Raw genomic sequence first — 27,288 nt, 5'->3', positions numbered from 1 at the left:
CTCTTATCGCCTGTGTTGGCGACAACCTATAATCTATTGTTTGCCTTTGTGTTTATCTCGTATAAATATTAAGAGTTATATTTATAATAAAAAATTTTGCAGGAATTTCCATAGCTTCTGTACAGGTGTTACCAAGTCTGCATTCACAGCCATAATCCCTTTAATTCCTCCTAAAACCCTCCCGTCAGTCATATTCATAGGTATTAATGCTCTTGTTATTGAGGGGTTCTAAATTTCAAAAACAAAGTGACAGAGAGCAGACAAACGGGTGTCCAGCATCTACATGTGTTACATCCCCTGTACTAGGTGCAACTACACATAGAATTATTGTTGTTATTAACGTAGTGTCCACCTTAAAAAAAACACTTCTCCTTTCTATAATAAAGCTGTGTTAAGAAATGTAACTTATTGCTACACAAGGCACTGGCAGTACCACTAAGTTACTCAATAGGTCCATGAATTAAATGTATTAGGAGACGATACTTATTCTGCCCATAAATTAACTTGCATCTGATTCTTTGGCATCTGTCCTCAGGGTAAGATCCTGGTGGGAACTCGTAATGCTGAAATTATCGAGGTGGGAGAGAAAAATGCCGCCTGTAACATTCTGATCAACGGACACATGGACGGACCAATCTGGGGGCTGGCGACCCATCCAACCCGAGACTTCTTTCTGTCTGCCGCAGAGGACGGGACCGTTCGGTTGTGGGATATCGTGGACAAGGTAAAGCAGACGTTTTACAACTTCTACTACTAGGGTCGGATGAGGGTCCATGGGCTTCTCTTTGGTAAAAAAAAACTTCTTGCCCCTCCTCACATTTGGCAGAACAGTAACAATAACTAATTTCTCCTTCGTCATTTAAGGGATACAGGCAGGTAGAGTTGGGGTATAGTTGCCTCCCTATGGGACTATTTAGATGGGAGCAAATCCGTATAATGGGAGCAAATGTGTGTCTGGACACACAGTGATCACTGCAAGGGATGCAAATGCAATTTGTTTTTTTGGCTGCTTTAGTGTGTAACACACGTTTCATTGCATTGGAACATGGTATTACCAAGGCCCAAATGATGCCCTGTATATTTAAGAACACATTCCAACCCTTCCATACCACTATATTCTACTTCACTTTTGGATTCTCTTTTTATAGTTTTCTCAGACATTTGGACCTGAGAGAGTGCTCTGGTTTGTTCATAGATATAGTTTATTGTTCAACTGTTTTTTGTATTTAACAAAACTCCAATAACAGAATCTGAAGCATGTACTGACCCTTTCAAAAACCATTCCGTAATAGTTACCTTTGGCGGAAGGAGAGCAGTCATCTGTCCAAGTTGGGCAGTCTTTCTCCATCTCCTCTTTCTGCACCATGACCTTTAGGAGAAGTCATGGCTCCATACCAACATCTTAAAACTGTACAACGCAGTGAGGATTTAGTTGGCTAATGCCAACAAATGTTGTAATTATGATGGTGTGGATGGGGCACATGGTTGTAGTAACTATAAACTGGGAAGCAGGTGTTTTAGTCCACACACTGTAGGGAATAACAGTGAATCCTCAGATAATGGTTTTTGTTCATAGACCCTTGTGGCTACGCTGATAGATACAGTGTTATGTCCAGGTAATCTTGGTGGCCTCTCGACTGGTTTTGATGGACATGGTAGGAAGTATAGCTGTAGAGACGTCTTCTCCACCACGGTCTAGTGTCCCGACCATTTCATCGTCGGGGTCTCTGGACACTGGCTTTGATGGCTCATTTTGCTTTAGTGTTAATATTGTCTATGCTACAGAGCAGAAAACTTGGTTTGCTAAGGTTTACCATGTATGGTGATGCAATATCACGTAATATAAGGACAATATTTTGGCTTCCCGGTTTGCACTTGTTCTTGCAATAACAAGTGAATACGGGATAGTGTTTGATTTGTATTTGTGAAAAAGCAATAATCCGACAGTGTGTCAGCACCTTCATGGGATATCAGCTTAGTACAATCAGCCCCTTAGAATCATCCCACATATACAGAATGACTTTCTGCTTCTTCACCGTTATGCCAGACAGGATTTTTGTGGTTTAATGTCGATCCTCTTTTTCTCACAGAAGATGCTAAACAAGGTGAATTTGGGTCACGCAGCCCGTACTGTGTGCTACAGCCCTGAGGGGGACATGGTGGCCATTGGCATGAAGAACGGAGAGTTCATTATACTCCTTGTCGCCTCCTTAAAGATCTGGGGCAAGAAAAGAGACCGGAGGTCTGCGATACAAGATATCAGGTGAGGCTGGAACAAGTCACTGGATGAAGGTGAAGGACTTTGTGTCAGTAACAGCTGCTACTCTTAATCTGCTTCCTGTGCTTCTAATGAATCTGTGTGAGCTCGTGTGCTGACACTCGTTACGTCTGCAGGTTTAGTCCGAACTCCCATTACTTGGCCGTGGGATCCAGTGAAAATGCTGTTGATTTCTACGATCTCACCATTGGCCCCTCACTGAATCGCATCAGTTACTGCAAAGACATCCCCAGTTTTGTGCTGCAGATCGACTTCTCGGCAGACAGCCGCTACGTGCAGGTACTAGTCCTATCACCTTCACTTTTCTGTCTATTTCATTATCACGGTACAGCTGTCGCTTGGATCCAGGCACCAAATGAAAAGATACATTATCAATTTAACCACATTGATGGATGACCAACTTAGACAGATCAGACCGTCCAGGCACTTGCATTACATCAGAGTCTATTAGTGCGGTCAACAGATGATTGAACACAGGCGTATATCGATTATCTAACGACCGCATTTACAGGCAGCCCAGAACAGGTCCCCAATCTAATTCACTCTGATTATTTTTGGACATCAAGGTTTTTGAGGCCATGCACCCCTGTCGATATTGGTGCATTTGGCCCATATACATTTTATACTTGTATGTATATTGGTTTCCACTGTAAAAGACAGGTGGACACAAAGGGGAAAATATAGACAGCGATGAATGATAACATCTGCAGACTAGCATGATAAACCATTCAGTCTTGTGATCTAATCTATGTGTTGTCATTTTCATGTGACAGTTAGCATGGGAAGATATATATATATATATATATATATATATATATATATATATATATATACACACACAAGTTAACCCGTGCATGATACTCATGCATTCTAGTCAAATCAAGCTACTTAAGGTGTTAAAAAGGTTCTTGTCATGCATTTGGGCCTAGCCCAGGCCTCCTCAGGGGAAGAGCGTTACTTCCCGACGCAAGCGCCCTTTTTTAACGTGGTTTTGTCCACATGTCACCACCTCATCCTTCATCTTCATCGCCACATCCTTCATCAAGCTTCTTAAGGTGTTAAAAACTCCCCACTGTCACCCCCGGCAACCACCAACCACTCCCAACTGTCACTTCTCCTTCAAGAAATATATAGGTCAGTGTATAACTCTGCCCAGCAGGTGGCGCTGCAGCTTGTTTTGTTTTTTCACACACGCCACTAGGCATTTATATAGTAGATTATACATAATATACTGTTCTGGGTTCTGTTCAGGTCTCTACAGGGTGTTATAAGAGACTGGTCTATGAAGTGCCTTCAGGAAAGCTCCTCTTGGAACAAGCTGTGATTGACAGGATAACTTGGGCTACCTGGACAAGGTGAGTGATGTGTTTAGGGCAGCTAATTACCCACCTGTCGTATCCCACATCACCACAGATCCTTTATATATACAGCTCGTTGGGCAGATGCTTCTTGTAGAGTTTTGTGTAATGTGCTCTTAATATTTACTTCAGTACAGAACAGGATTTGGGTATAGTATCCTCTTTGTAACCATGGTACATTTGTCTGTATAATATGCTGCAAGTTTTGCAAATATCTTTGCACTATATAGAGCAATAGTTATATCAGAAACAGAGCACAGTATGCATATAATTGTTCAAAGGCTGTACACAAGTCCATTATTAATGCTTGCACTCCTATACTTTAAGAAATGCTTTGATCTCCAATTTATAATTCAGACTTTAATTGGCTGTAACCCGTGTTATAATTGTCTTCGCCCACAGTGTCCTGGGGGACGAGGTGGTGGGAATCTGGTCCAGACACAATGAGAAGTCAGATGTGACGTGTGCCTGCGTGTCTCACTCAGGGATCAGCCTGATTACGGGCGATGACTTCGGAATGGTCAAACTCTTCGATTTCCCCTGTCCGGAAAAATTTGTAAGGATCACGCCGTCTTTCAAATGCTCTGAATGGTTTCAGTGTAACTGGATGTAGACTGGGTATTAACTCTGATAAGCCTCTGGTAGAACTGGCCGTGGCTTGAGACAGAGCCCCAAACAGCGCGGTTTCTCCTGTACCTATAACTTGTTAGCGAGACAATGATGCAGCTGGCAATCCATAACCTTGTAATGGATATGTTTACTTTCCCCCCCTAATTAATTAATATTAGATGTGCTGGTTTGGAAATCTCCAGGATAGCGGGATCCTGGGTTTGAGATGTCTGCAGTTATATTTATTGGGAAACAAATACTACAGATCAGGGGAGAGAGGGGCTTTTTATAACCCTACATTATAGTAACATTCACAAATGGAATATGTAACAGTGTGTGTGTATATATTATATAATCCAACAGGTGAACACACGTATCCACCTATGTAATGATCTGATATTTCTGCATTATCACTGGATACAACTTCTTCTAACTTAACAGGCAAAACACAAGCGGTTTCTAGGCCACTCAGCGCACCTGACTAACATACGTTTCACCAGCGCAGATCGCTACGTCGTCAGTGCCGGAGGGGACGATTGCAGGTGAGAGGGGTAACACCCAATATTTATAACCTAGTCCTGCCATTACTTGAGGGTAAGGCTGTGTCCACACGGGCTCTCTTTATTTCTTTCATTAAACACATTAGCTACATGTACGAATGCGAGAGATCTTTACATTATTCTTCACCTCCAAAAGCCGTCACTATTCCTGGAGGGGAAAAACAAAAAGGTTTCTGGAGTTGTAGATTTACTTTTTGCATTGAATATTTTATTATATTATGTATTCTTAAAGTACCGTATGTAAGATATTAAACTAAAATGTTAGTTTTGGGGGGAGTTCAATGAGTTAAGTACAATTTTTAGGAGGTGTATATAGATATTTTCCTTCGATGTCCCATTTGTAGAGTCCCTGGTGGAGGTAACTGTCCAGCACTATCTCCACCTAGAATTACATTTTTAGTTTTGGGCGTAGTTATGAAATTAAAAAGAAACATTGTAACCCGATTTGTCATATTGCCCCATTTATGTATAAAGCTATTTTTTTCAGAAAGAGGGGTTGGCAGCATCAAGCAATGTTTCAATGCTATTAAGAACAAAGATGGACATAATTAATGTAACTCTACTTCCATATAAGTCAAGAACCTTTGTACATGACATCCCTTAAATTTACGATTTCTAGGATAAAAAATCTGTCTAATATACTGGTTATATCATGGGTAGCTTCCCAAGCAGAGTGTTCATATAATGCTTTGTCCACAGGATCATTCCATGGCAATATACCAATCTGCTTTTCTATAATGTTAGTGCATTTGCCATTTAGCCCATGTCATATGCCTCAGCACGGTCACTAATGAGTGGATAGTCTGCAAAATAGCTGCCTCCATTGTGAGAAGAGGGACGAGTACTTCGCAAAAAGTTTCCAAAATAGTATCTTGTGCATTCTGAAACTAATTGGTCGTCTTTGTCCGCTACAGCTTGTTTGTATGGAAGTGTGTCCACATGCCACATTGATGACCGGACAATGACTGCGCGATCCTCCAACCACAGCACCGGATGGGATAGATCATCCTCTCTGAGCCTGCTGGATACCTGAGCTGCTGCAAAGTCACAGAGAAGTTGTGTTTCAGATATAAAACCGATGCGATCCAATGGGGAAGGACAGACGTGCGCTCAGGTGGGAATCTGGCCCTCGAGAGGCACAGTGACACAGGGCAGCATGCGTTACAACCACAGGCCCGCCTGTCTTTAGGATTGATGTGTTGGGATCTGGAGCAGACATCCTCGTTCCCCCGCCACCGTGTTTCGATCTCAACGTGCCAGTTACGGGACAGGTCTGACCAGAAGTATGGAGATCCCAGTCACATGAGGATGCTGGTGCTGTCAACCAGCGCAGAGCAGCCAGGCCATACTGCGTGGACCAGGGCCTCGCTCGCTCTGACAGCTGTGCCAGCCGGGATGCGAGTGCCTTCCCTACACTCCCAAAGTCAACATGTCCCGTCTTTGCCTTGTTCAGTCCGTTCCACGCTGCGGTTGCCATATTTATGTGCTGCTTGTTTCTTTTTGACATTTACAGCTGTGTTATAAAGACTTTATCCAGTCTGTTGAGATGTGTATTTAAACCTCTTCGATGCTAGAAGGGGCCTGTAACTCATATTGGGGTCACTAGTGGGACTATGGGTGCATTTACTCCTGGAAACATGATAAATATAATTTCTTATAAGTTCTTTCCACATTGTTTGGTAGTTTTTTTTGGCATTAAGCAAAAATTGCGGGATTGGTTAAATGCAAAGAAAAGCATTCTATCACTAGGGTCCAAGAACACAACCTAAAAACAGAATGACATGACCATTGCTGTGTATCAACATGGACTGGTAAGGTGCCCCAAGCTGAACAATGGGGAAAACAGCATATTATTTGGACAAAATGAATGCAGAAGTGAAATCAAAGGGTAGGGAGGTCCCTGTTCATGAGAAGACTCACAAAGTGCAGAGCTGAGACCAGATGAGTCCGTGACTTGAGTTCAGGGCAGGAGCAAGGGTGATGCAGCGTATAGGTGGGAGAAGGGTGGGGCGATGCAGCGTATAGGTGGGAGAAGGGTGGGGCGATGCAGCGTATAGGTGGGAGAAGGGTGGGGCGATGCAGCGTATAGGTGGGAGAAGGGTGGGGCGATGCAGCGTATAGGTGGGAGAAGGGTGGGGCGATGCAGCGTATAGGTGGGAGAAGGGTCGGGCGATGCAGCGTATAGGTGGGAGAAGGGTCGGGCGATGCAGTGTGTAGGTGGGAGAAGGGTCGGGCGATGTAGTGTGTAGGTGGGAGAAGGGTCGGGCGATGCAGTGTGTAGGTGGGAGAAGGGTCGGCCCTAGTGAGGATTTGGGTTTTCAAAGAGCATGTAAAAATGACAAGGCTGGAGGAGAGTCTGATCAGGGGTAGTGGGGAAATCAATAGCTGGTTGTAGCCGGGAGATATCTTATAGGCGGGAGTGAAGAGGTGATTACCAGAGAAGAGGCCCAGGTCAAAAGCAGTTCTGAGGGCTTGAGTGAGAGAGTGTTTTGAGATGGACAGACGAGTGGTGGTGGAGGGCTCTGTAGTTGAGGATTAGTAAGATCAGTCATGTTGTGACATTTAGGACAGACTGAGGAGAGATAGATGGGTGAGGGGGATGCAAGATAAGAGGAATTTGCAATCGTAAAGGCGGGAGATACGAGAACAAATAAGGGTTTTGGTGGCATCATGGGTAACTAAACAGTATTCCAGTTATATTTCAAAGGTGGAGGCAACAAAACTATTAGTCACTGGATGAGAGGAGGAAAGCAGAGGGTGGGTTCAGGGGTACTGGTATCAAAGGTGTGGGGGAATTATGGTTCTGTTGACAGCGAGGGAGATTTGAGGGAAGGTGAGAAAATGTTGAACTGTGTTTTGGACATGTTGAACTTTAGGAAGTGTTGGGAGATACATGGAACAGCGGAGAGGTAGTAGTAGGTCACAAGAGATATTAAAGGAGAGATAGATTTTGGTGTCAGCATAGAGGTGATACTGGATAACGATTTATTTCAGCAATAGAAAAAGTTTACAATGAGGACAGCATGGTGGGACCTCAGGGAAGGATACACTAAAAGGAGTGGTCAAATAGGTGGGAAGTGAACCAGGAGAGAAGTGTTATCCAAGCTGGCAGAGGATGTGAGCGAGTTCTCTGTACAGCGCTGCGGAATTAGTGGTGCTATATAAATGATGAGACAAGCTGGAAGAGGAGTATAGAGAAGTAACCCTGAGACTTTGGTGGGGACAGAAGCTTATTTTCAGAGAGTCGAGAGAAAGCGAGACGGGCAGTTGTACGGCTCCAAAGGGCTTAAGAGATTGTAGTGAGCAGTGTGTGTGTTTAGATGGGAATCTTCCAGTGGAGAGAGGTAATCTAGCAGCAGAGAGGTTGAGGGAACAGAGTGAAGAGGACGGTTTGTGGGGTGAGATGAGATTAGTGCGGAGACTTTGTCCTTGGTTACTGTGGAGAATGTTCTGAGAGGCGCAGGGAAGGGTGAGGGGGACACACAGCTTTGGGCCTGAAGAGACATACTGTGGAAAGCTGGTGATTTTGTTAACAGTAGGTAGGAAATTCAAACAACGATACTCACTATTCTAAGACAAACAAGGTTTACAAGAAAAACAAAAATATATACATTTTGGAATTAGAATTCCACTACTTAACATGACAGCTGTAGCTAGAAGAATATAAAAGGTCAGAGGTGATTCTAATCAGCTGCCATGGAGAAGAACGTACGTTGGACATTATCCCAATGTCTGAAATCTCCCATTTAAACCAAAAAATCTGAATATATTAGAAAAACACAGGATAGTGACTGTATGTAACAAACGATTCCATCTGCTGCAGATGGCATCATGTACTGTTTGGTAAAGAACATTTTGATGGAACTGTGGTGTCCTTCACCCAGATACCCATCTACCATTGTACTGTCCAGGTATCTCTTCCTGGAGATCTAACAAAGCTGGTGGGACTAGATGGACTTCCCATGTTCTGTTAATTACTTCTCATTTCAATAAGACATCTGCAATCATTTAGCAACAATGAAACACAAAGAACGAAAACACAAAGCAGAGATTTAAAAATAAGATGTTTTACTAGAAGAGGTTTCACTCTTCACATCAGAGAACAGGTCAGAGGTCAACATCTACATGAAATGTTTTTATAAAATTCAGGAAAAACAAAACCAAAGGCTTTCCTATACATCCGCATATAAAACCACAAGTATAAGACAGAAAACCAATTCATCAATAAAATAAGAAATACATAAAATATAACATGTAGTTTTCACAATGTCACACGTTCCTCTTCTCTGCTGGTGGGAGGCTCGAAATTCATACAACTAAGGCCAAATGTCCTACAGTCCAAGAAGTCGCGTCAGTCGCTGCCAAAAGACAAACAAAGTGCGAGATTACTGAAAACTCTTACATTGCAGCTACACGTATCAAGCGTCTGATGTTCTACTTCTTTCAGGAGTCCTTTATTGCCATTAAGTTCCTTATTTCAGTCCCATATATTAGGGGGGAGACCTTCGGGTGTGATGAGGTACAGCTGTTAATCTCCACATTCAGTGTTATTTGTAGGGCGGTGCAGTGTTTAATGGAGTCACTTACACCTAATAGAGGCAGCTATGTTGTTGGAAAAACAGAAATTCGGATGAACGCCACCCCAACGAAATGTCCGTCTCAACTGTGTGTGGTTAATTTACAATTTTGTACTTTGTTTTTAATTTTAGATCTCCCCATCCTCCAATTTTTGGTGGTTACTGGGGCTCTAATCACAATATGCATCTTGTATGTCCCACACACAGCAAACTTCCTCTTTTCACTAGCGGTGGGCAGTAACGCAGCCCCCACAGGGTGTGCACTTAACAACCGCATCACCCGGAGGAATATACTTATAGATTGAAGAGTATCTTCTCTCAGCAAAGCAGCACCGATTAAAATCTAAACCGTAATTTTTAGAAAACAGAGTAGTAAAATCTTGGCACGTGGGAGGGGACGTACCTGGCTTGTGTCCGCGTCCACGTTAGAGCGTGCCGGGGAGGTACAGCCACTGGCGGGTGATAGAACTCGCAGTCTGGCCGTGTGCACTGGGTGTTGAATCTGCAATGCTGATAGCCCAGAACAGACAGCTGTAATGATCTGTGTCCTTGAGAAGCAGATTGTACAAGAAATAGGGAAGGAGAAACTCTTACCTTGGGGTGAAAGAACGGGCACTCTGTCTTCCTGCAGGCTGGGAAGTAACGGCAGTGCTGGGTGACGGGGTATTTCTGTGCCGCAGGTGCTAGGAACAACGACAGCTGTGGTAATTCAGCGAAATACAAACCTCTTACTCTAATTTAAATAAAAGAGAACTTTCTACCCCTCAATCGCACCAGCATCTAAACCAAACGATTCTCTAACCTCTCAGCCTAGAAATAACACCGCTCACTGCAGGTCGTGTTATAAATCTATGTTTCTATGTTTGAACTCAGCCTAAAATTTGTTCAATAATCCCATTGGTTTATCTCTTTCTGGATTATATACCCAAAACACAAATGGCAGCAATTGATGGGATCATGATGGTCATTATACTTTATCAAGTCTATTCCTCAGCGCTCAGTAGACTCCATGGGGTAAATGTATCAAGCTGAGAGTTTTCTGTCGGGTTTGAAAAACCAATCAGATTCTAGCTATCATTTATTTAGTACATTCTACAAAATGATAGCTAGAATCTGATTGGTTGCTATAGGCAACATCTCCACTTTTCAAACCCGCCGGAAAAATCTCAGCTTGATACATTTACCCCCATGTAATGATTTTGTTCGCTGAGCTGCTGCAGATCGCGCTAAAGGTCAAAGATCACTGTACACCAACGCTTCCGAAAGGGGTACGTATATCACCATGGGACAGTTACCTTTCTTGGGTGGTGGTGCCGGGGTACGTCTGCTGGCGTGGGTGTAAGGGCAGTCTGCTTTGGTACACTTGGCATCAAACTTACAATTGGGGTGGATGAAAAAACATTTATCGGCGAAGCGGCACTTGGGGAAAGCTCTGGAGGAAGAGGGAAGATATTAGTTCTTCAAGAAGTAAACACAGAACATTTCGTCATGACGACAGGTCTGATTCACGTGATAAAATAACATGTATCACAGCTACATATTGGGCCAGGCTATCTAGATACCCCAACAGGTCATCCTGCCATCCACACCTGTAACGTCCAGGACGTTTGGCCCAAAGGATTACGGTTTTGCAGCTCTATTGCTAAAGTGCATCTGAACCTTACATTGAAGTGTAGTGTGTGACATAGACAGGCCGCATATAGCCAATGGTCGAGCACCAGTGATGTACAGTCAGTTTGGTACCGGCATCATTGATTTACAGTTACTAATACAGATATCCATCTTACGTCAATCCCTAGTGCTCGGTCTCTAAACAAACAGCATCAAAGCCTAACGCTGCAGCAGGAGCAGCTACAGATCGGAGCCTATGAAGAAAGTGAACCTCTGCCATTTAGTTTCAACAATGACATGGTGATTTTCTACACCTCCTCCCTCTTATAAAGAAACAAAGGATTTAATTCAAGTCTGCAAATGTCACTGTTGCAATTGCTGTTTAACACCAACAATCACGAAACTGTGATACTTAAATACTTTTGTTGCTTATTTTTCTTCCAGTTCTGTTGATGGATATATATCACACCGTGACAGCGGTACTCTTACCGCCATCACTGGACAAAGCTCTATGACATGAGCGCCAGTGATACGGGTCAGAGCGCTCTCAGGGTGTGGAGATAGCGGCCTGATCCACATCTGAACGCAACTTGCACACAAGGAGGTGGAGAAGGGAGAATTCAAAACCCCATTTCCCCAGCATTATAGAGCACAGGTCACACAAATGTGTAAAAAATAGACATCTACTACACAATCTGCCAGACAGGAGAGCAGCTGGGCAGCGCACACAATAGGGGGACGGTGGTATACACAGCACTTACTTGCACGGGATAGTGGGGTGATGGTACGCACAGCGTTCCGCATTCTTGCACGCTGGCCAGTACTTGCAGCGCTCTTGGATCTTCGTCTTTGGATCATCAGTAGACTCTGCCTCTGGGGAGAGGAACAAATCACATTATACAACACAACGGCGGGAAGCCAGAAACATTACATTATATGGGAGACTGGACTAAAATCTGCACTACAAACCTAGTTAACATTTTCCCCACCCTCAGCCGGCGCCCCGGGCGCTACCGGTTCTGTAATACATGAATTCGGTTAGTCATCTTTAAGTGGTGGGGTGATCGGAGTTTCCATTCAGAATGGTGTAAACTAACTGCGGACAGTGTCCCTGCTGTGCGGGAATTAACTAGACTACTGGTCCTATGACAAACCATCCCACCGTCTATGGTTAGTAAGCAACCCCATAACTGCACTGCTGTCTCCAAGATGGCAATAGCATGTAGCTCCCCCTACTGGCTGCATCCAACAACATGGGGCTTAAATAGAACCATTTGTAAATGTCCAATATTTGAAACATGACTACTTTTTAATGCCGCACATTAAACCAAGCCATACGTTGATGTTTCTCTTTAATCTGATGTAGGACACAATATTTAGCTTTCTCACAATTACATTTTAGTAGGGAAACCTCACGGGAGATATCTCACAAAAGCGAACAAAAAAATAAATAAAAATGTATTGAATATTTATAATGATTTAGAATGATAGTACTGCAGTAAATGTTTAGTGTAACAGTACATGCCTTGGCTCATTCGTCTATATTAAATACAACATAAATCTGTACATGTGTGCTGGTTTAGTAGATGGACAGACTGCGCATTCCCCGCAGCGAACGCGTAACGCAGGATTGTCAGACGTACCATCTGTGTCGTGCGGTAACTTGGGGTAGTTCTGTTCCTCCGGAGTATTGTATCCTTCTGGGTAAGTGTCTCTCTCCTCAGTATAAGACATTGGTTCTTCCTCTGCTTCATGCTCAGAGATGTATCCTGGGGGGCTGGGAACCCCATCCAACGTCACAATAAACTTGGGGCTTGCAGGCTTTTCGGGGATCACACTTTCTCTGAATGAGCAAAAACAGATCATTTTGTCTTACTACACTAGATATACAATAACAATACTTAGATGCCATAAAATCTACGTTTAAATGTTTTTCCACCTCCTGATGACTCACATTGAATGGTGGGTACCGTCCTGTGACTTTAAACATACACTGCTTTACCCCTTTGGCTCTATGTGTATCCGCCATGTACTTATACCATCCGGTTATGTGGTTTATTTTGGTTTATTTGCTCTCTGGATACAATTGTTTCCAAACCAGAGTTAGGTCGTATCCAGGGGCAACAACAACTAAGAACTTTGCTAATTCATGACCGAAAAACACGGAAGCCAGAAACATAAAAGCAATAGTTAGTAAAAGTTGCAGGAGAGCTTGGTTTGGCCAAGTCATCCAAAGGTGAGCGGCCCGTTGAAGAGTGACGCTTGCTGCATGTCCTACGGCAGGTGACGTAATTATTTATTGTACAAGATTCAAGGGGGAAAATGTATTAAGCAGCGGATTCAGCAAATTGCAGATTTTCGCCAACTGTGACGGCCATATTTAAAATGGCAATTTATTAAAAGGCAAAGTGCATCGCGTTTTGCCTTTAATATAATTGCCGTTTTGAACATGGCCGATCGGCATTTTGCAGAATCTGATTCTGATGCTTAATAGTGTTACCCTCAGATAGGGTCTGAAGGGTTTAACCATCACCGATGTAATAAATGTTTGATTGTCAAGTAAGAACGCGAGTTGTTGTGATAGAACATCTGATTGGTGCTCAGACTACCTGGGCTGGATCAGTCGTCCTAGCGGAGGTCCCGGCTGAGGTCCTGGCGGAGGTCCCGGCTGAGGTTGGCTGTCAGGGGCTGCGGGAATTGTTTGGGGGACTGAATCCTTGGGGAGTTTTGGCCTCTTCAGGATAAAGGATCTGCTGTCCACAGGTTTCAGAGTCTCTGCTTCCTCATCTGATACATACAATACACACAGGGAGATACACAAGTAAGTGACAGAACGACAACACACAATAACAGACCATCTTCTTTATTGTTCAGTATAGAACATTCCTGCACAATAGACTGAATTACAGATATATACATTACATTCTGGTTTACGGTCTTTTCAGTTATAGAACATATACTAGAATATGACAATTTAATGCCAGTTTCCCCAGTGTAACAGAGGACAGGTCACTCACCTTGTTTCCAGATCGAAGCTTCATCAGCGGGATCTGACTGTAGTCTGGATAATACATCCATTCTGCGCTGCTCTAATAAGATATCACAAAACATTAATTACACCTAGCATTAATTATCCTGCATTTCCCATAATAATATATAAAAATGTTATAGATTACAACATAATGACAAAATAAAACTTAGAAACTACTGATACAATGTAACAAGCACAGATACGGAAATTCTCTCGAACAGTCGTGTTCTGTAAGCAGCTTCCCCGTTACTAGTCACATGACCTAGTCTAGTCCCGGCAGAGCCTCTGTACCTTGCCTGGTGTCCAGCACAGGGGGCCCCTCGGGCTCCGCCTGGTAGTGATACATGGACGCTCTGCTCTTCATCAGGATCAGTTCCTCCTCAGGCAGGTGACGGGTGCGTGGGGCAACAGGTACAGTCTGCTTTGGGGGAGCTTACAAGAGAAATAAGAAACACATTGGAGGTACAGACAGCGGATGTCATCTGTTTAACGTTCACAATGAGTCCAGTCTAAAGATGGTTTATTGGAAGTACATGGACTACAGACGGTTACCGTGGAGCCTTCAATAATACTCTACATGGTTATAGCACCAACTTATTAAGCGGCGCTGTACAAAGAATACTTTACATGAGTCACTGTGACAATGGAGCTTACAATCTAATTTCCCTACACAAAAGTGCACGTACAAACATAAATACCTAGTTCCACGTAGTGGGGACATGAGCAACAGTTACCTGTAGAGTAGTTTGTTGTTTTGGTGATGGATTCCTGGGCCTCAGATATGGCTTTTAAGATTAGGTTCTTGTTCGCTTGTTTTGAAGGAGGGAGGGTAGGCCTAGGAAGAAACACTACAATAAACCATCTGTTCTATTGTAAAGTTACATTATCATTATAGGAAATGCACATTTCTCCAGCCAGGAACATAATTTAGGATAGAGGGAAACAGGATCTGGATGTGACTCCGGATTGGAGCTGTGAAGGATGACAATACTAAATGTCTCGACGCAGCCGTTTGTCTATGCTCTAACGGCCCGTGTTGTATACAGGTTATTTCGAGACAACAACCCTCGTTATGTGCTCTCCCCCATCCAGTTCCTCGTCCTGGCGATCGATCGTGAGGTGACGAGATCAGATATTGGGAGGAAGCGGAGACGAGTTTGGCCCATTTGTATACAGCGCGGCTGGGTTTCTATGTTCTCTTCTGGGTGATATTTATGAGTTATCTGAAAGGCGATTCAGCTCTTTAATTGAGGGGACAGCAAAGTGCTGTGTGAGCCTTGTGTTAAAGAGCACAAAATTATCCCCATTTGTCCTATCTCTGGCGTCACGGCAGTAGAACAAGTCCACTGGTGTGATTACAGCGCTGGGAGTACAGACATTTATATCTTCCTTCTGTATCAGCAGTCAGTAGTAATAACTGATAATATAGATAAGTAGAGACTCACCTCCTACCGAGATAATACATGTTTCCACGACCATCTGCCAGAGACATCTCACACTACCAGCGGGTCAACTGCCAACTACCAACTGCCAGCGTCCTAACAGACACTTCTCCACATAGCGGGGAGAGTACCGTAACCAGCCCCCCCAATACCCAGCGTCCTAACAGACACTTCTCCACATAGCGGGGAGAGTACCGTAACCAGCCCCCCCAATACCCAGCGTCCTAACAGACACTTCTCCACATAGCGGAGAGATCGCGTTAACCAGCACCTCAATACCCAGAGACCCAACAGACACTTCTCCACATAGCAGAGAGAGTACCGTAACCAGCCCCCCCAATACCCAGCATCCTAACAGACACTTCTCCACATAGCGGAGAGAGTGCGTTAACCAGCCCCCCCAATACCCAGCGTCCTAACAGACACTTCTCCACATAGCAGAGAGAGTACCGTAACCAGCCCCCCCAATACCCAGCGTCCTAACAGACACTTCTCCACATAGCGGAGAGAGTACCGTAACCAGCCCCCTCAATACCCAGCGTCCTAACAGACACTTCTCCACATAGCGGAGAGAGTACCGTAACCAGCCCCCCCAATACCCAGCGTCCTAACAGACACTTCTCCACATAGCGGAGAGAGTGCGTTAACCAGCCCCCCAATACCCAGCGTCCTAACAGACACTTCTCCACATAGCAGAGAGAGTACCGTAACCAGCCCCCCCAATACCCAGCGTCCTAACAGACACTTCTCCACATAGCGGAGAGAGTGCGTTAACCAGCCCCCCCCAATACCCAGCGTCCTAACAGACACTTCTCCACATAGCGGAGAGAGTACCGTAACCAGCCCCCCCAATACCCAGCGTCCTAACAGACACTTCTCCACATAGCGGAGAGAGTGCGTTAACCAGCCCCCCAATACCCAGCGTCCTAACAGACACTTCTCCACATAGCAGAGAGAGTACCGTAACCAGCCCCCCCAATACCCAGCGTCCTAACAGACACTTCTCCACATAGCGGAGAGAGTGCGTTAACCAGCCCCCCAATACCCAGCGTCCTAACAGACACTTCTCCACATAGCAGAGAGAGTACCGTAACCAGCCCCCCCAATACCCAGCGTCCTAACAGACACTTCTCCACATAGCGGAGAGAGTGCGTTAACCAGCCCCCCAATACCCAGAGACCCAACAGACACTTCTCCACATAGCGGAGAGATCGCGTTAACCAGCCCCCCAATACCCAGAGACCCAACAGACACTTCTCCACATAGCGCAGAGAGTGCGTTAACCAGCACCTCAATACCCGGAACCCCAACAATTATCCAAATAACGGAGATAGCACCGTAACCAGCTATCCAATATCCAGATCCCCAAAGGCTACTCTGCAAAACCAAATAATAGTACAATGGTAGCCAAGGCCACTGAATACCTTGATGCACCATACGGAGCTTAATAACTATTCGTCAGTGGGTAAGGGAAGGAGGTGGAGGACTGCTGTAATATAACCTGATGTACACTAATGACTGAGCAAGGAGCAAATAAAAACGGAAGACCGAATGAAATGAAAAAACAATTCCTCTGCATCACTAGGGGGCGCCCTTCTGCTGAACATGCTGAAGGCAGCGTGGGGGAAAGTTAGGGGGAACCGCTTCGTATAGGACCACTGAGCTAAACATACAGATTGTCTAATGTAAAAGACAAGTTATAGGTAAAGGTTTCACATCTTATTAGATACACAGCACTTATCTCTGGTTCTTTTAAACAGAGCAGCTTTATTTCAGGATTAACGACCGTAAAAAGCAAACGTAAACTCCCGACTTGACAGGAGCCCATCAAACACCATATTACTATGTTATTATCACATTTTATTTACATGGGTTCCGCAGCTATGTACATAGTTAGCGCCATCATATTACACACTACACTAATTACTCCTGGAGTTGGCATGAAGCACCCGCATTACTTCTGACGCAGGGCTGCAGCGTAATATGGGCAGCAGGGCACCGTGGTTCATTAAGGACCTGAATTTGGACTCTCTTTGCTGGATCCAAACACCTCTGAATAATCAGCAATCACTGACAATGAATGTAACACTCAGTGCACTGTCTTTTCCTGAATTGTAAATGTAACAGAGGGAAAGTTTTGCAGCAATCATGATGGTTATCAGGGAGAGTACAGATAGTCCTTAAACTTTACCCATCATTAGCACACGGCAGAGACAACCAGGAGCGGACCTGTGCCTCCTCCACAGCTGTCAACTACAAATCCCAGCATGCCCCTATATCACAGTATTAGCTCCTATCCATCTGAAGCTTGGCGTACCTCCTCTCCGGCCGGGAAGGCACGGATACACTACTGGATAACCCAGCTGCTCGGGAGAGATAGTCCTCCTCTTCTTCCTCCTCCTCATCCTCCTCCACGTACTCATACTCCAGATCTTCAGCGCCTTTCTTTACTTTCACCACAGAACTGGCCACCGGGATCTTCCTCTTACGGGAGCTCTCCCCCTACAAGACAGAGCAACACAGTAATCAATCAGCAGAACGCTCAGCTATGGTGCCCAAAGCGGACTGTCAGCTCCTGTGTTCCAAACCTATAACCATCACAGCGGGACATCCCCACGTGTTACATGCTTCATCTTTCAGTTCCCATAACTACCGACCACCTAAACTCCACATTTTTATATATTTCTATGTAACGATCGATGGGCATAATGAATTTGCAAATACAAATAGAAAAAAAACAAAAATACAAATAATTTGGTTTTCAGCACAGAACTTTGTTTGCAAAAGTGCATAATAAGGACAGGAGAAAGCATTTAACAAACGTACAGCAGGGCGAGCTGTCCCATTGCTGGGCAACAGACGGCTCTCTGAGCCTTCACCTGCATCCAAAAGCTCCTTCATGCTTTGTTATATAACGTAACGTTTGTTTCAATTGCTGGCTGACAACGAAAGAGACGCCTATCTATAATATATGATTTTAACTTCTTACTGAGATTAATGGTAATGTGCGACCGCGTTGAAGGTTACAGGGCCGTCACATGCGCCCCCCGCAGGTTGCCCATCACTGTAGTATGGACAGTGTAAGAATTACGGCTTTGTACTTACCTCTCGGGACGCTCGGCCTGAGGAAGGCTGCGCAGATCGGTAAGTCTCCTGCGCACTGCGGGCATCCTGCAGCTGGTACAGTTTGGTGGCGCCCATCGTCCGGCTGGCAGCCTGTGAGCTGTTTGGCTTGGCAGAAGCGGAAGCGCTCTGCGACAATCTGTGTAAGCCGCTGCTCTCTGCAGTGTGGTAAATGTTCTGGCTGCTGCCGGGAGGTCTGTACAACTGAGCTGCGGGCCGCTGGTATCTGTTGCTGGAGGAAGCGCTGGGCCTTTTCCGGGAGTATAGCAAATTCTCCGACCCGCCGCTCAGGTCGTCGCCAAAAGGGTCGTCCATGTCCAGCTTGATGTCAATGACGGCCTCAGACGGAGACAACTCTCGGAGCGGCTTCACGGCAGAGGTCAGACGGGCAGATAAGCTCATGTCCGAGGACATCCTTTAAATTAATAAAAATACATATATTATTTCATAGGTGACTATTAGCCTAAAAATCCTCCCCTCAGTATAGAATAGGAAACCGTCTCACATTAAGAGACTAGACCCCCATCTCCTGATCTTCTCTATTCTACATCAGAATGACAATAAGAGATACACGGACAACACAATCTCCTAATCTACCTGTGACGGGACATTGCGGATTTCTGCTCTTACGGTAACAGGAGAACCAAGAAAATTGAGTTTGTTTCATCTGCTCAATGATTCATCTTACTTAAAGCTTCAGACACAGCTACCTGGAAACAATAATTCTCTAAAGTGAATAAAGCAGCTTTTTTTGAACCTAGTAAAGTATATAGTACATTATGGGTGTACAACCCTTCATACCTTATCATAATGTATGAAAGAACCCAGGGAATGCAAGGACCATCTCATGCAACGTGCATCTCAGCATTCAGCCCTAAATATCCCCCATCATCATCATCATTTATTTATATAGCGCCACTATTTCTGCAGCGCTGTACAGAGAACTCATCACATCAGTCCCTGCCTCATTGGAGCTACCAGTCTAAATTCCCTAACACACACAGACACACACACACACACACAGACAGACACACACACAGACAGACACAGACAGACACACACACAGACACACACACAGACACACACACTAAGGTCAATTATTGATAGCAGCCAATTAACCTAGGTTTTTGGAGTGTGGGAGTAAACCGGAGCACCCGGAGGAAACCCACGCAAACACGGGGAGAACATACAAACTACACACACATAAGGCCATGGTCGGGAATTGAACTCATGACCCCAGTGATGTAAGGCAGAAGTGCTAACCACTGAGCCACCGTGCTGCCCCATACAGCTGCCTGTAAAAATCAAATGACTGATTAACATTTCCTGACTTCCACTGTGTGTAATGGGTGCACTGTAAACTTATTATGAAGGGCGACTATATATATTATAATGAATAATGACTATTTGTTGCTTCCATTCCCATCACCACCTCCCGTGTAGGACCTAATACGCTACCTGACATCATAAGGTCGCGGAGCCTGCGAGCTGCTGGTTGCCAGGATGTGGATCCTCTCCTGCGGCTGTGGGTGGGCATCTCTCCCAGAATCCTCTCTGGTTGGGGGCAGACTCTTCAGCGGGGGCATGCTGCTATTGAAGATAATGGCCTCTGATGCCTTCAAGCTGTTAGATTCTGAATGAAGAGAGAAAATGTGAATCAGAAGTTTCACAAATAAACTTGATGTCACTTTGTATCAATGAAGAATGAAGGCGGCTGTAATACAGCTTTCAACGCGTTTCACATCCTCACTGGGAGTCCTGCACTATCGGCTCCTGTACTCCATAGTAACCACAGGAGATAATAAAGGTTACACCGGACATCCAGCAACATAATCACTGAGGGATAACACAGGAAAGCAAAGCAGTCATGTAGAATCTACGTGTGACAGGTCCGATCTTGGGCCTAAAGGGACCGATCCATTGTGGCCAATATAGATCCGGATCTCTCCCTGCATGACCAGCGACGGTAATCACACATAGTCCAATATACACTCATCTCATCATACCCAATAACCATCCAATCAGATTACTGAACTTCAGGGCTGTTTACGGGACAAAAGGACTGAAATATTGGACAGGCTGCGTCACCTCTGCTGCGGTACCGCAGCAGGTCTGACACCATGACAACAGCTTTAATGTGACTATACTGTGCAGTGTCATGTACAGCGCTGAGCACACCGTCATATACACACCTATATCATACTGTGCAGTGTCATGTACAGGGCTGAGCACACCGTCACATACAGGGCTGAGCACACCGTCACATACACACCTATACTATACTGTGCAGTGTCATGTACAGGGCTGAGCACACCATCACATACACACCTATACTATACCGTGCAGCGTCACGTACAGGACTGCGCACACCTTCACTTACACATCTATACTATGCAGTGTCACATACAGGACTGAGCACACCATCATATACACACCTATACTACACTGTGCAGTGTCATGTACAGGGCTGAGCACACTGTCACATACACACCTATACTACACTGTGCAGTGTCATGTACAGGGCTGAGCACACTGTCACATACACACCTATACTATATTGTGCAGTGTCATGTACAGGGCTGAGCACACCATCACATACACACCTATACTATACCGTGCAGTGTCATGTACAGGACTGAGCACACCATCACATACACACCTATACTATACCGTGCAGTGTCATGTACAGGACTGAGCACACCATCACATACACACCTATACTATACTGTGCAGTGTCATGTACAAGACTGAGCACACCGTCACACACACACCTATACTGTGCAGTGTAAATTATTATAGGGCATTAAGAATAATGCAAGACATACAGCAAATATTACTGACCTGGATTGACAGATCGCAGTTTATCCAGCACCCCCTGCAGCCTACACAGATAGAGAGAACAGCGATTATACAATGCTGGAAAATAGTGAATAAGTCATATATAGGATAATAAACCCCCTATTGTAAATTGTATGGATATTCCAAGTCACGGAGTTCGGTGATCATAGAAAAGGCTGTAGGCAGAGAAATACAATGTGACTTCTAATATCCAGAATAATCAGGAGAGCATTATTCTTTATAATATACAAGTTCTCCTAATGAACTCTGGAGTGATGATGTCTGAACTCTCTTTTTAAGTAAAAATATTTTTTACAGGAGATTATATATATATATATATATATATATATATATATATATATATATATGTATTAAATTCACTTGATTATAAACATTAACTGTGACAACAGACTCCAACTTTCTAAGGAGACAGCTTTCAGTTTGGTCATATGGGTGTAGAATTCCTTGTAGTAACATATTAACATATGCAGGAAATCATTAATGACAGGCAGAAGTACGTGCAAAGGTATTGTGTGTCCGGAGGTTTCTGGTGAATAAATAAACCACTTTAAGTAACAAATACACCCCTGTTTAAATTAAGAAGAGAGCAAAACCCATCCTCTTAAAAACAAGCAGATAAACAGATTGAAGGCTGAGTTACCATGTGGTGAATCTGGTCGTGTTGTCACCCAGGAAGAGAGATAAGTCATCGGTCATCTGTTTGTGGCTCTTTTTGTTTGCCACCATCACCATTATATAATCCGGGAGCTCCTCGTCTAGTAAAAAGAAACATTGATTAGGTCACAAACGCACTTCTCCTATTTAAATACATTGAATTAGGTTGCACGGTAAAGAGTAGCTATCTGTATGGGGAAGAATTCTATATATAGTATAGGTCCCCCTTACCATGACTTGCAGTGTTCAGAACTGTAAGCTTTGTCGCCAAATTTGGCCAGTTATAGAACATTTGCCCCTGCCCAGTGATATGTCTGAATTCTTTGTTAAACCCCTCATGTTTCATGCATGGTTATAAAATATTTTAACTCTAAAATCTGCTTTTATAACAATTTCTAAAGACAACCAAAAAACAATCATTTGAAAAAAACCAAACAAAAACAAAACTACTTTTTACCTATAAAGACGCTAATATTTATTCACCTTTGTATTTGTCAAATGTACATATTATGGGATGAATTAATAAAAATATTCCTTCTATATGACAACCTAGTTTGCATGATGATGCTAGTTTTATTCTTCAGTATAGTTGTCATTGTTTACCTTCTCATGTAGCAAGCAAAACACTTTTTTGAACTTCTACTCCTTTTATTTACTTTACAGTCGTGTTCTCTCCTATGCAAATGGTAATACCCTAATATGATCAATAATAAATATATATTATAAGTTGACAATCTTTGTGTGACCTCCGGTTTAGAAACATACCAACATAAGCACCCAGCTCCTGCAGCTTCCCTTTGATGGCCATCTGCAAAGAACACAAGAATGAGAGGTTATGACAAATACAGAAGACATAAATGGGATATAGAGAGAACATCACAAGGTTACATAATAAGGAACAAAGTAAAAGTGCTCCATGATTTTATATCATGTAGGTGTCATTACAGATTGTAGAGATAACTTCTCACACCCGTGCTGGGTCACCACCGCAGAAATCTCTCACACCCACATATCCATGTCCCCAATGCAGTCCCTCACCCTGGTGTACAGGGTGAGAGGCTCAGGGCCAGTGACCCAGGTATACAGGATGAAGGGCTCTGTACAGGTGACCCGGGTGTACAGGGTGAGGGGCTCTGTACAGGTGACCCGGGCGTACAGGGCGAGGGGCTCAGGGCCGTTGACCTGGGCGTACAGGGCGAGGGGCTCAGGGCCGTTGACCCGGGCGTACAGGGCGAGGGGCTCAGGGCCGGTGACCAGGGCGTACAGGGCGAGGGGCTCAGGGCCGGTGACCCGGGCGTATAGGGCGAGGGGCTCAGGGCCGGTGATCTGGGTGTAGTGTTAGGGGCTCTGTACATGTGACCCAGGTATACAGGGTGAGGGGCTCAGGGCCAGTGACCCGGGCATATAGGGCAACGGGCTCTGTACAGGTGACCCAGGTATACAGGGTGAGGAGCTCTGTACAGGTGACCCGGGCATATAGGGCGACAGGCTCTGTACAGGTGACCCAGGTATACAGGGTGAGGAGCTCTGTACAGGTGACCCGGGCATATAGGGCGACGGGCTCTGTACAGGTGACCCGGGCGTACAGAGCGAGGGGCTCAGGGCCGTTGACCTGGGCGTACAGGGCGAGGGGCTCAGGGCCGTTGACCCGGGCGTACAGGGCGAGGGGCTCGGGGCCGGTGACCAGGGCGTACAGGGCGAGGGGCTCAGGGCCGGTGACCCGGGCGTATAGGGCGAGGGGCTCAGGGCCGGTGATCTGGGTGTAGTGTTAGGGGCTCTGTACATGTGACCCAGGTATACAGGGTGAGGGGCTCAGGGCCAGTGACCCGGGCATATAGGGCAACGGGCTCTGTACAGGTGACCCAGGTATACAGGGTGAGGAGCTCTGTACAGGTGACCCGGGCATATAGGGCGACGGGCTCTGTACAGGTGACCCAGGTATACAGGGTGAGGAGCTCTGTACAGGTGACCCGGGCATATAGGGCGACGGGCTCTGTACAGGTGATCCGGGTATACAGGGTGAGGGGCTCAGGGCCGGTGACTCGGGTGTACAGGGTGAGGGCCCTCGGGTAACAGCAGTTACACACCCGTATTTTGCGGCTGATCTCGGTCCCGATCTCCATGGTTCCCCCGGACAGCTGGAAGCACCAGGCCCAGCACCTGGGTGCAGATATCACCGGTCGGGAGTTAAGATCACAGCGACACCAGGCGGAGCGGAGGAGACACTGCAGCACCAGGTGTCACATGACCCAACTGCAGAACGTACAGTCCCTCCCCCCAACTGTCAATCAATCTGCCCTGTGCTGACCAAACTATCTGTGTCTGTGTATATATATATATATATATATATATTTATATATATTACTGTAGTCAGATTATCACTCTTATAATTAGTAATTTATAAAACCTGACACCAGCAACTGCCTGTGATCTAAAATAGTCACCAAATTCAAATTATTGTTATCTATAATTGTTTAATTCAGGAAACTTCTACTTTATGTACATACAAATAGTTATATCAGTGCTGTAATACACAACAGCCTCTAATATGGAAAGATCAGGTTTATGACTCGATTATATAGAATTATTTAGTACAAATTATATGTATATATGGAGGGTAACTTTAAGCACTTTCAAATGTAGACACTGCAGCAGTTTGAGAAAGGTTCCCCAAGTAGGATAGAGGATCTCTCTAGAGACATAGGGCCTCATTTAGATAAAATTGAGATTTGTCCATTCCGCCTCTCCCAGGCAAATATATAGAAGTGGGTTCATTTTCTGTCATTATTCCTTTTTATGTCACAGAAACTCTTTTGCCTAATATTATTGTTTTTTATTATCTTATTTTTTTAAGCATTGTGGCTATTTTGCCTTAATAAATTCCATTTAATAACATTCTGTCTCCGTGTTCTAACGACCTCATGTGCTAGATAGCTTGGCTATTCCAACACTACATAGTACCGGTGAGTGTTGAGGTAACATTAACTCTGGTTGTTTTAAGTTCTGATTGTAGTTTTGCGATAGGGTAGGGCCGAAGACTTCCTGTAAGAGTGGCAGCTTTTGAAACAAACCTTGGTGGTGGCAGTTTTGAATTGATAGTGATGTGTTACAGAAAAAGTGGGGATTTAATAATTTTTAGACAAACCAGGTTGTTGCATTGTGATTAACTCTTGGTCACACACACACACGTCACACAGGCTCAGGTGAGTGCTGATTGTGACACATATTTATAACACGTTGTGCATTTTAATGCAACTATATTGCATTAAAGAAGATCTTAGTGTTCTTTATTATATTGATAAAGGTGAGTGCAGTAAATCAATTTCCTCTTCTATGGAGAAAGACATACGTATGTGTGTTAATGTGTTGTGGGAGTGTTACATTGTAAACTACACTGCGACAGGCACTGATGTGATAATAAACATTTTCTGTACAGCACTGTGTATGCTCGCACCAGTGGCAGCGGTACCGTCGTTCCATTGACCCACAACCTCCACACTCCCTGCAAAGTCGCTAGTTCCACAATTGCCTACACCCAATATTATCCGAGAGTAACCAGAGTGAAGCCACAACATGTCCCATCGATCACCCCTCTTTCAATATCTCAGAGGTCTCTTCCTCTAGACATAATAGCAACAGTATTGAGCAACTAGGCTTACCCAGCAGTTTTATACATAACCTTAAATATCATGGGAGATAGTTAACTCAGGTGTATAAGTACTTGCTTTCAATATACTTTGTATACCTCATTTACTAAAGTGTTTCATTTATGTTGCCTGTATGTGGAGAATTGCAGTTTAAATCCTTTAAAGGGAGTCATATTGTATCTCTGGCACTGATTGTATATATACAATATAGCCTGATGGGGGGGTACTCACGTACTTTAGGGGTCCACAATTATGTTACTTGGTGGGCGAGAAATAATTATAGGTGGAAGGATTCTTCATACTTGGAGATGTAATCACTAGAGGGTGTCTTGTACATCTAATAATTCCAGTGTTCTCACTGAATGAGACAAGGAACTCCCCAAACACTTTGTAGCCAAATTCAATTATAATTCTAAACTGAGATCACAATCCCTGATAATGTATTGTTCTGTACAAATAAAAGCCATGACGCACCATCAGACGTGTGGTTTTGTTGGTATTCTCAGCCCTTTAAATGAGTAATCCATCTTTATTATCAGGGTATATGACTGAAAGGATTCTACCACGACAGAAGACAGTAAATTATGGACTTTAAAATACCCTCCTGCAACTTATACTAAATGTATTGCTCTTTCTCAGAGTAGAGCTCTGTAATATAAGAACAGAGCAGAAAAATTGACAGTAACAATGTCTTAGTTGTTATAGAGTGTAAGCCCTTGGGGCAACTCATCTTTGTCGGTCATTTTATTATTTACAAGAGTTTATCTTTAGAAAAGATCCAATAGATGAATAACTGTGAAACAGAAAGCGATGGGAGATTTAGAGAATGCAGTTAATAGCAGCGTTTCTGCGGTAAACAATGAGTAATCCTAGAAGTATGCATAACACATATTTAGGATTGTCAGAGACAGACTCATCGCCAGGAGAAACCTTCTGCTTTCATTGTGGTTTGAAAGCAATATAACCAGATACACAACACTCACATAACGACCTACCTGTCCCCTGGGCGCACATCAGGATACAGAGAACTACAGAAAGGGACTGCAGAGATCAGATCTAATCCTGTAACATAATATATAACCATTATACATGACAGTTCAACCACAGGCGCAACAAAGGAATTCTGAGCATCTTCCCTCCGAAAAATATTCATTGCAGGGATTTGGACAATACAATTGCATTAAAAGTTACTGTTTTACAAAGAAACAATGCACCACTGGAAAATATGCAACAACAACAAAAAAACAGAGTACATTTAATGAAAAAAAATGATTGGTTAATAAAATGATCTTTAATCTATATAATCTACATTTTATTTTCACATGTTGTTTTGCAGTATGTGTCTGACATCCTTCTTGCTGTTAAGATCAACTAAAATGTCACCTATAGGCAGCAATGGAACAGTGCCAATTTATTGTGAAATGCAAAAGGAAAGACTACAATTATTCTTTGTAAAGTGACTAAAATGCACAATATTGATAGCACAAAAGGCAAGAGATCATGATATTTTATTTTCCATTTGCAGAAACGAATTGGCTG

The 27,288-nt window shown here is 44.1% G+C and overlaps 2 protein-coding genes across 4 annotated transcripts in view; one reads left to right on the top strand and one right to left on the bottom strand.

Moving 5' to 3' along the window:
- The window catches only part of EML5 (EMAP like 5), a 106,272-nt gene extending 99,797 nt beyond the window's left edge, over nt 1–6,475 (top strand). Inside the window, exons 36-42 of one of the 2 annotated variants that reach the window (XM_075193627.1) lie at nt 536–724; nt 2,094–2,263; nt 2,395–2,557; nt 3,530–3,633; nt 4,039–4,192; nt 4,687–4,787; nt 5,720–6,475. In XM_075193627.1, coding sequence (XP_075049728.1) covers nt 536–724; nt 2,094–2,263; nt 2,395–2,557; nt 3,530–3,633; nt 4,039–4,192; nt 4,687–4,787; nt 5,720–5,756 — 918 coding nt within the window. In that variant the 3' untranslated portion in view covers nt 5,757–6,475. Of the gene's footprint in view, nt 1–535; nt 725–2,090; nt 2,264–2,394; nt 2,558–3,529; nt 3,634–4,038; nt 4,193–4,686; nt 4,788–5,719 lie in introns of both variants that reach the window. The other variant, XM_075193626.1, reaches the window with a different exon arrangement.
- Nucleotides 4,850–24,300, bottom strand: ZC3H14 (zinc finger CCCH-type containing 14). 2 transcript variants are annotated; one of them, XM_075193634.1, is made up of 17 exons: nt 24,190–24,300; nt 22,868–22,910; nt 22,089–22,203; nt 21,431–21,471; nt 20,048–20,222; nt 18,572–19,004; nt 17,784–17,968; nt 14,759–14,859; nt 14,316–14,456; nt 14,011–14,082; nt 13,603–13,780; nt 12,637–12,836; nt 11,755–11,866; nt 10,678–10,814; nt 9,977–10,065; nt 9,786–9,892; nt 4,850–4,953 (listed from the first exon to the last, which is right to left on the bottom strand). In XM_075193634.1, the coding sequence occupies exons 1-17, from the start codon at nt 24,223–24,225 to the stop codon at nt 4,929–4,931; spliced, it is 2,190 nt and encodes a 729-aa protein (XP_075049735.1). In that variant the 5' UTR covers nt 24,226–24,300; the 3' UTR covers nt 4,850–4,928. The 2 variants fall into 2 exon arrangements, with proteins under 2 accessions (XP_075049735.1, XP_075049736.1); XM_075193635.1 differs by lacking the exon at nt 4,850–4,953 and adding an exon at nt 8,853–9,163.
- Between the last annotated feature and the right edge of the window lie 2,988 nt (nt 24,301–27,288).

Source organism: Mixophyes fleayi, chromosome 12, assembly GCF_038048845.1.
Source record: "Mixophyes fleayi isolate aMixFle1 chromosome 12, aMixFle1.hap1, whole genome shotgun sequence".
In the NCBI taxonomy this organism is placed as follows: Eukaryota; Metazoa; Chordata; class Amphibia; order Anura; family Limnodynastidae; genus Mixophyes; species Mixophyes fleayi.
This window is presented reverse-complemented; position numbering and strand designations above follow the sequence as displayed.

What these genes read in the sequence shown, in the direction of transcription:
- ZC3H14 (XM_075193634.1), bottom strand. Translation starts at nt 24,225, where the DNA reads ATGGAGATCGGGACCGAGATCAGCCGCAAAATACGG. An exon ending in AACAACAAACTACTCTACAG is followed by an intron (nt 14,457 to 14,758) that starts GTAACTGTTGCT and finishes TTCTCTTGTAAG; the next exon opens with CTCCCCCAAAGCAGACTGTA. An exon ending in TGGACGCGGACACAAGCCAG is followed by an intron (nt 4,954 to 9,785) that starts GTACGTCCCCTC and finishes TTTCCCCTCCAG; the next exon opens with GAATAGTGACGGCTTTTGGA.